This window comes from Equus przewalskii, chromosome 3, assembly GCF_037783145.1.
Source record: "Equus przewalskii isolate Varuska chromosome 3, EquPr2, whole genome shotgun sequence".
Taxonomy (NCBI): Eukaryota; Metazoa; Chordata; class Mammalia; order Perissodactyla; family Equidae; genus Equus; species Equus przewalskii.
In genome coordinates, this window is record NC_091833.1 from 9924101 (window position 1) to 9934578 (window position 10478).

Below are 10478 nucleotides of genomic sequence, written 5' to 3' on the forward strand. Positions count from 1 at the left end.
AGGGGTGCTGCTCCCCAAGAGGAGTGAGCATGTTGATGGGGAGGAATGAGCAGGACCCCTGTGTGAGCTGAGGCTTGACCTGCACCCACTGGGTTGGGCAACCAGGGGGCAGTGGAGCCCCTGCAGCATGGGCAAAGTCAGCTGGGCTTGGGTGAAGAGTAATGAGCTCTGGGGTGAGGAAAATGAACAAACGTCAGGCACACAGCAGTTTGGATGACTCTCACGTGCACGTACGTGGAGGGAAGCCAGACTGGAAAGACGCCAATGATCCGTGTACACGAAGTTCAAAAAGGGCAAAATCAGCCTGCCTTGTCTATGGCTGCAAACATCGGAGGAAAACTATGAGGAAAGCAGTGGTTATGCTATGCGGCAGGAGGGCGGTTCCCTCTTGCAGGGGGTTGGGATTGGGGACTGGGAACGGGTAGTGGAGGCTTCTAGGGGCTGGCAGGGCCCTATTTCCTGCTGTCTGTAGCTGGCATCGATTTTTTAAAACAGCTTTATAGGGGTATAATTTATATGCCCTAAAATTCACCTCTTTTAAGTGTACAACCCAATGATTTTTAGTAAATTGAGCTATGCAACTCGCACCATCTGGTTTGAGAACATTTCCATCACCCCAACAAGATCCCTCCCTCCCCGTTAAAATCACCCCCACTCCCCCGACCCCAGCCCCAGGCAACCACTAGTCTGCTTTGTTTCTAAAGATTTGCTTTTTCTGGACATTTTGTAAAAACGGATCATACAATATGTGGAGTGTTGTTGTGTCTGATTTCTTTCAGTTAGCACAATGTTTTTCAGGATCATCCACATGGCAGCGTGGATCAGTACTTCATTTCTTTTTAATTCCCACGAGTATTCCATGGCACAGACACACCGCAGTCTGTTTATCTATCACTAGTCCCCGGCTGCCTGGGCTGTTTCCACTTTTTGGCTATTATAAGCAATGCTGCTATGAACGTTTGCGTGCCAGTCTTTGTGCTGACATCTATTTTCATTTCTCTTGGGAAGATGGCGAAGGGTGGAATTGCTGGGCCATACGCTAAATTTATGTTTCACGTTTTAAGAAACTGCTAAACTCTTTCCAAAGTAGAACCCCATGTTTTTCTCTGAGAGGTAGTTATGTGGGGTCTCATTTGATAAATTATTAGTTACATGATGTATTTGTGCACTTTCTGTATTTTGTTCTACTTTATAACTTTAAAAGAATTTAAAAATGAATTGAGGGTGAGGTGGTGGATGGAGTCAACTCTGGGCAAGTTTTCCGTAAGGGGCAGGACGTGGGGATGCTGCTTTGGGGATGGGAGGGAGCACTGAAGAGAAGCACCCGGGGAGCCAAATCCTACACGAATCCCATAGAGGGGGCCCAGGACCCTCAGGCTCAGCACCTGGGCGGGGATATGCAAAGCACATGCTAATATATGCAAATCAGTTAATGTCTCCCAGGGTTTTCTTGCCTAGGGGTCCATCTCCAACAGCTGTGACCAGGGTGGTGGGCAGGCACCAGACTTGGGGGTGCTGGGCCTTAGGTCCTCATGACCTCACCTTTCTGGGAAGGAGGGAGGGAGGCTGCAGGCCACAGAGGCCTGGGGGTGGAGTATCACCTGTTAATCCCTGTCCTGCTGAGGCCACCACTCTCTCTGATCCCCTTAGGCTGACCCTGGACACTGGCGCAGCTAATCTTCACCACTGAAGACCCAAGGGCTGGCAGGCAGGGCAGTGCCCCCTTCCCTGACGTTTACAGGGAGGGGAGGGCCCTCCCAGCTTACAGACACCCCCCATGGCAGGGCCTAGACCCCTTGCCTAACACAGATAAGAGCTTTGAGGCCCAGAGAGAGACAGTAACTAGTCCAGGGTCACACAGCCTGCCCTGGCAAGCCCTGGCCAGCCCTGGCATGGCTACCCCCAGGGAGCCCCAGCTCCCTGTCTGACATTTCCCAACACGCACGGCCTGTGCTGAGGCCCAGGAGACAGCAACCTCCAGGAACCAGGGTCCAGTGCACAGGACCCCTGAGGGCAGGCTCTTCTCCTCAGAGCCCATGGTTGCCAGGGTCACCGGGGAGTGGGTGCCCTCACAATCAGGCTGCAATGGGCGTTGTCTCTGCAGAATGTTCCTTTATTTTCCTACTGTCTCATAAGGCCCTGGGGCCCAGCCCATTGCCTGCGGCTTCTCCCACTGAGCGGTCGGAAGAGGAGAAGATCCTTACATGCCTGTGCACCTGGGGCCTGTGCCTGCGGATGAGGTTGTCACTGCAGGTGGGTCACAAGCAAGGAGTCCTCTCTTCCCTCCTCTCACTGCTCCACTTCCCCGCTCTCCCGTGCAGGCGTGTCCCCTGAGGCAGCTTCTCCTGCCTGTCACTATGTCCTCTCCCCGCTCCTCCATGGGCCCAGGTCCTCTCTCCTCCTGCCCACCTCCCTCCCTCCTCCATCTCTCACCTCTAGCTGGTGTCAGGAAGAAAGCAAGCTGAGTCAACAAATTCTCACTCAAGTGTAAATGACTGAAAGGGTCTGGGAATATCCACTTTTGAAAGGGAGGTCCTGGGTAGCCAGCAATATTTTTCTAGTTCATATCTATTGCGTCTCTCCCCTTATTTAGAACTTTTCTCTGTCTCCCTGTAGGATTTTGAGTAAATGCCAGATACCTTCACTAGGGCTGAAAGTCCGTAATTAGTTACCTAGAGGCATTCTGAGCTGGACTCTGGATGCACCTGCCACTGCTGCTTCCTGCTCGTTGTTTAAGAATAGACACAAATGGACTTTTGAATGCCCCAACCCCAGCCTCCCCAGACACCCACGCCCTGTCCCGACCTCTGTCAGAGCCCTTCACACATCATGCATGTATGTGTGTGTGTGTGTGTCTCTGAATGTCCCCGACACCGCCTGCTCATGGCACACAGTAGGTGTTGCACGAGCAGAAAATCAGCAGTGGCCAAGAGGGGTGTCCAACCGGCCTGAGCCCCGGTGAGCCCTTCATGCCCTCTGCTCCGCAGCCATGGCCCGCATCATTGACCTGGTGCCCTGGGAGGACGGCTCCACCCACGTGTACGCGTCCCCAGCCATCCTGCTCCCGATCGAGAGGCGGCGAAACCAGCTGGCCGGAGTGAAGCAGCAACTCTACCACCCGGCCCTGCCCAGCCTGCGCCGCATGGACATGGACTCCGTCACTGCCTGCCTCCCCGACGAGCACTGCCAGTCCACCACCTACTGTGGCAAAGGTTGGGCATGGGCTGCGCCGGCAGGGGCCCCTCCGGGCCTTTGGGGAAGGAGTGGATGGTTTCGAGAGAGAGACCATGGAGGGAAAGGCCACGAGTGGCCGAGGAAAGGGCTAAAGGGCGGGTCCCAGCTCTGCCCGGGAAACCTCGCCAGGTCTGAGCCTCTGTTTCCTTACCAGTAAAATGGGATGATAACCGACTTGCGCACAAGGCAACTATGAGATTAAAACAGACAGGGCGTGAGAAGCACCCATCGTAGTCCCTGGCTCTTAATATATGCTCAACTATAGTGTTGTTGTTATTATTATTAATGGAGAGAGAACTGTGCAGAGGTCAGCAGTTGCAGTAGGAGGAGTGACAGTAATAGCAATAATAACAACTCCTGCCCAATCACGTCTCCAGTGGAAAAGGAAGAGAAAGACCCTCCTGAGCCCTCCCACGAATGACAGGGGGACATGTGAGCCTCTGGGGTGAAAGGGCCACGTGGGCCCGGGAATGACCCTTCGTCCACTGAGAAGCTTGAGTGGGGAGGTAGGGGTGCCACACAGACCTACACGTTCCTTTCAGCCCACCTATTAAGCACCTGCTTGGTGCCTGACACCATGCTGGGTCCGCAGGGAAACAAAGGGCATTCCGGCTAGAGGGAACAGCATGTGCAGAGGCCTGGAAGGGAAAAACTACACGAGGTGCTGGGTGCCCTTGAGAGGTTTGGCTGGGCCAGAGGAAAAGGTTCTCGTGGGGGCAGCAGAAGCTGTGGCTGAGGACAAAGGCGCAGCTCAGGAAGGGCCCTGCGACTAAGCTCAGGGGCCTGGACTTTCCTGGGAGGGAAAGAGGGACCTCTGAAGACTTTAAGCAGAAAAGAGATCTGGTGGGAGGCGGGGGGCATCCGGGGTTAGGATGCTCGGAGGAACCACAGTCTTCAGGAAGGGATGACAGTGTCTTGGCCACACAGAAGGGTTTGGGAAGGTATTGAGAAGATAGAGCAACAAGATTTGGTACCAGCGTTGGGCGAGGGCAGTGTTCAGGAAGATACCAGGTTCCAGCGTGGGTGACAGGTGGGGTAAGCCTTGAGAGGCTGCATGGAGATCTACAGAGGTCCCACACAGATACCTGCAGGGCCGAGATGCGGAAACACAAATTTGGGAAGAGGGTGGGGAGGGAGGGAGGAAAGGAGCAGTGAAGCTCCCACACCCCCTCTAAAGGGGAGCAGGTACTGGGGCCCCACAGACTGTGCTGTGTGGGGAGGGTCAGCGCAGCTCTCTGGGCTTCCAAGAGAAGCCAGGAATCTGGATTTTTAGGGAAGGCTCTTGATTTAGATATGTATTTTATTGCAAGTATATGCTTTTAGTGAAAGTAATAGAGTCACAAGTTCAAAATTCAAAATTCTGTAACAAGGTCCATTTTAACAAGTCTCCCCTCCCCTCCTTACAGGGAGCCGCTCCGTTTCTGATGTATCTTACCACGGTTTACTAACACGAAGACTAACATTTATTCTTTCGCATCTCAGCTTTTTATCATGAGCATATTCAAACACAGAGAAAAGTCGAAGAAATACTGTGAACACCCATTACCTTCTGCCTGTTTGAATGAACGGTGGACCATATTTGTGTCCTCTCTCTCTCTTTCTCACACACACACACACACACACACACCCCTTAGCAAGCAGCTCCCAGGATAAGAACAACCTCCTACGGGACACAATATCATTTTCACATCCTGGAAGGTTAACAATAATAACAAAACATCTAATAGTCCATATTAAAATGTCCCCATTTACCCCCAAAGAAGGCTTTTATAGCTTTAAAAAAAAAATCTTGGAACCACGATTCAATCTAGGATTGTGCATTGCAATTGGTTGTTAGGTTTCTTTAGCCTTCACCCAAAACAGTCCACCAACTTCCTGTTTTTTCCTCGTAATCCTGACTTTTTAAAGAATCCAAAAGCGTTATGTTGTAGACAGTCCTACATTGTAAACTTGAGCAATTGTTTTCTTATGGTGTTGACTACCTTGATCGTCTACTTCCTGTAAACTAGAAGCTGGGCTTAGAGGCTCCATCAGCCGGGTAAAACATTTCTGGCCAGAATCTTTCACAGGTGACAGGTGCTGTGTTTGCCATAACACTTCAGCAGGAGGCACAGAATGTCACCCCACTATCCATGATGCTAAGTTTGATGACTTGGTTAAGGTGGTGACCTGAACGCATATTCTTCTCTGCCTCCAATCATCTCAATTTTAGGCTTTAAAGCAAAAAGTAGCATGCGGTATACGCTCTTCTGCATGTTGAAGGTCTCATACAGGGAACTTCGTCTATTTATTTTGAATAGCTGTATCGTGAGGGTGTGTCACAGTTTTAACCAGTCCTTTAATGACAGACACTTGAGTTGTTTCCAATCATTTTCTATTACAAACAACACTGAAGTGGGTAAACCGACCCACATCATTTCCCATCTATGCAGCTATAAAGTGGGATAAATTCCTAATTAGGACTGTGGGGTCAAAAGGTCTGTGTATTTATAATTCTGACAGATAGTGCCAATTGCTTTCCAGAGGCTTGAATCAATTCATACTTCTTCTGGCAACGTATAGCAAGGGCCCTGTTTCCTACAAGTGCACTAACTTTTGGATTGTTCCCAATCTGATAGGCAAAAATTGGTATCAATGTGGTATGATGACAGATTCATCTTACGAAGGAGTTTGAGCGGCTTTTCACGTGTTTAGGGGCTGTTTGTATTTCTTGTGTTTGTGTGTGAACTACTTATGCACGTGTATCGTTTACCCATTTTTCTTTTTTTTTTTTGGTCTTGATTTCTAGAAGCTCTTTCATTATTAGGGAAATTACACCTCATCTGTAAAATAAGTGGAAATATTTTTTGCCATTTGTCTTTTGACTTCTCACATTGTTTTTGCCATGCCAAAGTTTATTTTTATGTAGCCAGTTATCAATCTTTCAGGCTACTTGATTCTGAAATTGAGTTGGTAAGGCCTTCCCCACTCTAGGGTTATGAAGGAATTGACCCACGTTTTCTTCTAGTGCTTCTGTGGTTTCACTTTTTTTACATTGAAATCTTTGATCTATTTTGAGTTTATCTGTTGTAAGGGGCGTGTTAAGTAAAACTGTCTCTCAAATTTTTAAAAGTCATCAGATATTTTTGAAACCTTTTAAAGCACTGTGGGCCAAACCTCTCCTGCGTGGATCCGTGACTGCTGGTGGACAGACAGGCTTCTCCCTCTCTTTCTTCTTCAGATGACTTTGACAATGCCTCCTTCACGCTCCTCGGAGTCCCCAACAAACCCCTGCAGAGCCTAGTAAGCATCCTTGGCCCCTGGCCTGGGTTTCCTCGGGAGAGGGGGAAGGGCACACCTGCATCCAGCCCCCAGCATCTCGGGTCCAGGGTTCTACTCCATGGGCTTCCTCAGCTGCCGCCTGGGGACCCCGCCCTCTTCCCATCTACTTCAGGGGTTTCAGGGGCCCTCTGGGTCCGATGGGCCCAAGTGTCAGGTCCAGCCTGGTGGTGGTGTGTGTTGGGGGGGGGGTCCGCGCCCCAGGCTTCTACACCTCCCCCCGCGACCCTGACTCTCATCGCCCTGGCAGGACATCACGGCGACCGGTCGGCGGCTCCGCGACAGGTGCCGCGAGGGAAAGCTGGTGCCTATCGTGCCTGGCATCAACCGGGTCGACTGGCCCTGCTTCACGCGCGCCATCGAGGACTGGTCCCACTTCGTATCCTCGGCCGGCGAGTTCAAGCTGCCCTGCTCGAGCAAGAGGGGTCAGTCTACTGGGCGCGGGGGATGCCCTAGGGCGGAGAGCTGGCCGGGGCGCTCGGTCCCTGGAGCCGAGACCCGGAGCGCTTGACTTCGGGCGGGGGGAGTCGGGGTGGGCTCCGGCAAAGACAGGGCAGAGAACCTGGAGAGCAGCTGGGGCACTTAGAATGGGCGGCACCGAGACAGCTGAGGGACGTAGAGGCGGGGTTCGTCTTGGGGAGGGGGCGGGGGTCAGATCCAGGCCAGGGGTTGAGGGCACGGCTGGTTCTGGGACCGCCGGAGCAGGGTCTGGAGGGGGGTTTGCTCTTGCCCGGAACAGCAGAGGCGGGGCTGGTTCTAGAAGCTGGTGTGGGGCGGGGCTTGTTCGGGGCTTGATCTCGAGGCGGGGCTCCGATGACAGCGGGAGCGAGGATTGTTCGGGGCTGGCTCTAGGGGGCGGGGCTCTGGGGCGGGGCGGGGCGGGGCTCTGGGGCGGGGCGGGGCGGGGCTCTGAGGCGGGGCGGGGGCGGGGTTTGTTCGGGGCGGGCTGGGTGCCCGAGGTGGGCGCTCTCTCCGCAGTCGAGAGTTTCAGTGGCTACGCGGTGCGGTACTTGAAGCCGGAGGTGACCCAGAACTGGCGGGTAGGGAGGGCTGCGAGCTGACCCTTCCCTGGGGGCTCGGGGGTAGGGAGTCTGGGGGGAGGAGAGGCTAACACGGGGCGGGGGCCGGGGAGGGGAAGAGGAGACGGAGAGCAGGGTCTCCGACTTCCCTGGGCCATGATCTCCCATAGAGAGCGCAGTGTGGGGCATGGGCGAGGGGTCTCTATCCCGTTGCGGGCTCACAGACCCCTAATCCCTTTGGCCTGCCCCAGTACTGCCTCAACCAGAACCCCAGCCTGGACCGCTACGGACAGAAGCCCCTGCCTTTCGACTCCCTGTAAGTGACGCCACGGGCCCCGGGACCCCATACCTGGAGGAGGAAGGGTGGAGTCTTGGCCGCTTTCAAGCGCACACCTAGTGGCCCTTGAAAATGTAAGACCTGGGAAGAATTGATTGGCTCCAATACACCACAAGAAAATTGCAATTTCAAAATGAGTTAATGTTTAATTCCTACTAAACGGAGCACCCTCTCACCCAGTCCCTGGCAACTCCACGCTTTCGGAGTGGAGGCGTTAAAGGTGGGGCGAAGGTGCCGTGTAATCCTTCGGGGGGGCGGCGTCTCCCGACGTGGGAGTGAGATTCCCGGAGTGGGTCGCCCTTCCCCACCTCGGGCTCACCGTCCTCGGTCTTTCGCAGGAACGCTTTCCGACGCTTCGGCTCACACTACAGGTAGGGCGATGACCCCGCCCCCACCCCTCACCTGGCCACGCCCCCGTTGGACCTCAGGGCTCAGGCAGTTCTCAGACCCCACGCCACTCGCGTGGAGTACGCTAGGGGATTGGTACCCTCCTGGGTGATGTCCGGGGGGTACGAACTGCTTCCCTCCCGAGAGATCCGCGCCAGGCAAAAGCGCACCCCACTGGGAGGTGGGGGGAGTGCAGTCCGTGTCCCACCCCATTCGGCCCAGAGCAGGACAAAAGGAATGGGGGTTACCAGGGAGGTGAGCAGGAGTCGAAAGAGTAAACTGACTTGTAGGAAGTATGATGGAAGGAGCCAAGAATCTGCCTTCCAGGATGTGGATAGGTGGGAAGGGCTGGGCTAGTGCTCCCAGCTGGAGTGTGCAAAATATTCAGGCATCTTCATAATTGGGCCATCTCCCACCCCTCCAGCCCATTCCCTCCACTTCAGCAGTACCAGATTCCTAGGTGTGACCCAAACCACCAGGACAACCCAGCACTCCACACCTTTGCTTGTGCTGTTTCAGCACTTGGTGATCCTTCCTTATCTGCCTGGAAAACTCCTCTTCACTCTTTGAAGCCCAGCTCAGATGTCCCATCCTCCCTGAAGCCTTCTCTGACCCTCTGCCTCTCCCCCGGAGCTCAAACCCCCTCCAGCTGGTCACCACGTGTGCATCCCTATCTCACAGCAGCCAGACTACTGCATTATAATCATTGATGGAAAGCTTGCCTTCTCACACACAGGGGAACACTGTCTGCTTTTTTATCTCTTTATAGTGCCTGTCAGAGTAGGCTCAGTAAATGAGTGAAAAAAGAGTAAAGCAGTGCATGGTTGGGGATGAGTTGGAGATAAAGATCAGGCAAACTGGAGGGGGGCTTGCAAGTCAAGCAGAGCAACCGAAAATATATAAAAGGAAATAGGGAGCCATTGAAGGCTCTTGAGCTGTAGTGAGACAGGATGCAAGCTGTGTTTTCAGCACCTTGAGGGCAGGAAGTTGGGTTTTGGGGGAAGGCCTAGAGAAGGACAGCCTGACTTTTCCCCAGGACCCCCTGGAGGCCCCCACCTCACCCTTGTTTCTCTCCACAGTCGTGTCAACTACCTGACCCCCTGGCGTTAATCTCTGAAAAGCAGGCCGACCCCCCCGGCTGCCAGACTGTGCCGCCTCAGGTCCCCAGCAGGACAGAGAGTGTACAGTGGCACTACCCCTCTCCCTCAGAGTTCAGCCTCACTGGAAATAAACCTAATGCTCCCCCAGGGAGGCACCAGGCCTCTGTGTGTGTTGGGGGGGGCGGGGGGAGGCAGGGGCTGGGACAGAGCCAGGCCCTCTGGATGACAGTGTCTTATTCTGGCCTGTCCCCCGCCAGCTCCTGGAGGTCTGGTGTGGGGCTGGAGAAAGATGTCTGGTGACCCCAGGTAGAGAGTCAGGGTCTGAGCCCCAGGGCCCAGCCGGGGTGAAGTGCAGAGGCGGGCCTGGGAATCGGGTTCTCCTTGTGCCCCCCGGGTCCCCGCATGCAGCCCCACATCCAAGCCCCCTCCACCTCAGACTCTGAACTTGAGCCCTCAAGAGAAAAGAGGGCAGGGAGCCAGCCCGGTGGCACAGCGGTTAAGTGTGCAGGTTCCGCCTGGGCGGCCCGGGCTTCACCAGTTAGGATCCCGGGTGCAGACATGGCACCACTTGGCAAGCCATGCTGTAGTAGGTGTCCCACATATAAAGTGGAGGAAGATGGGCACGGAAGTTAGCTCAGGGCCAGTCTTTCCCAGCAAAAAGAGGAGGATTGGCGGCAGATGTTAGCTCAGGGCTGATCTTCCTCAAAAAAAAAGAGAGAAAAGAGGGCGGTTGAAAGGGATTTTTTGACACCTCTCTCATAGCCCTCGTGGTACCAGTGTACTCTGGGGGCTTGCCTGGGCCCGGGGTCCCCCTGAAGAAGTGAGGCGGGCTCCGGCCAGGCCTATGGCCTCTGTTCCCCGTGAAGCAGCAGTGGGTAGAAGGAAGATGAGGTGCCTGAGGCCACTCAGAGAAGAAAGTTTCCTGTTCCCCAAGGCACAGCCAGTGAACATAGCATGTAAGCAAAGAGTTGTCTGCTCTATCCGCATGGCTTCAGGACTAGCCCTTCTCTGCCCACCGACCTACAGCAAGGAAGGGATGATGTCCTGGGGACAGCCACGGGCTCTCCTGGACCAGGTCCAGAA

At 54.2% G+C, this 10478-nt stretch overlaps 1 protein-coding gene across 3 annotated transcripts; it reads left to right on the top strand.

The window, feature by feature from the left end:
* The first annotated feature begins 1473 nt into the window (after window positions 1-1473).
* On the top strand, window positions 1474-9834 carry SPMIP8 (sperm microtubule inner protein 8). 3 transcript variants are annotated; one of them, XM_070611993.1, is made up of 8 exons: window positions 1474-2253; window positions 2988-3212; window positions 6455-6516; window positions 6803-6977; window positions 7531-7592; window positions 7823-7887; window positions 8247-8279; window positions 9375-9546. In XM_070611993.1, the coding sequence occupies exons 1-8, from the start codon at window positions 2205-2207 to the stop codon at window positions 9403-9405; spliced, it is 702 nt and encodes a 233-aa protein (XP_070468094.1). In that variant the 5' UTR covers window positions 1474-2204; the 3' UTR covers window positions 9406-9546. The 3 variants fall into 3 exon arrangements, with proteins under 3 accessions (XP_070468094.1, XP_070468095.1, XP_008528793.1); XM_070611994.1 differs by having other exon boundaries at window positions 2130-2253; window positions 7531-7574; XM_008530571.2 differs by lacking the exon at window positions 7531-7592 and having other exon boundaries at window positions 2130-2253; window positions 9375-9834.
* The last annotated feature ends 644 nt before the right edge of the window (window positions 9835-10478 follow it).

Bases quoted from the DNA above. Each gene is read 5' to 3' on its own strand.
- SPMIP8 (XM_008530571.2), top strand. From the start codon at position 2,205: ATGCCTGTGCACCTGGGGCCTGTGCCTGCGGATGAGGTTGTCACTGCA. The intron at 3,213-6,454 runs GTTGGGCATGGG...TTTCTTCTTCAG, and splicing joins CACCACCTACTGTGGCAAAG to ATGACTTTGACAATGCCTCC. The intron at 6,517-6,802 runs GTAAGCATCCTT...TCGCCCTGGCAG, and splicing joins ACAAACCCCTGCAGAGCCTA to GACATCACGGCGACCGGTCG.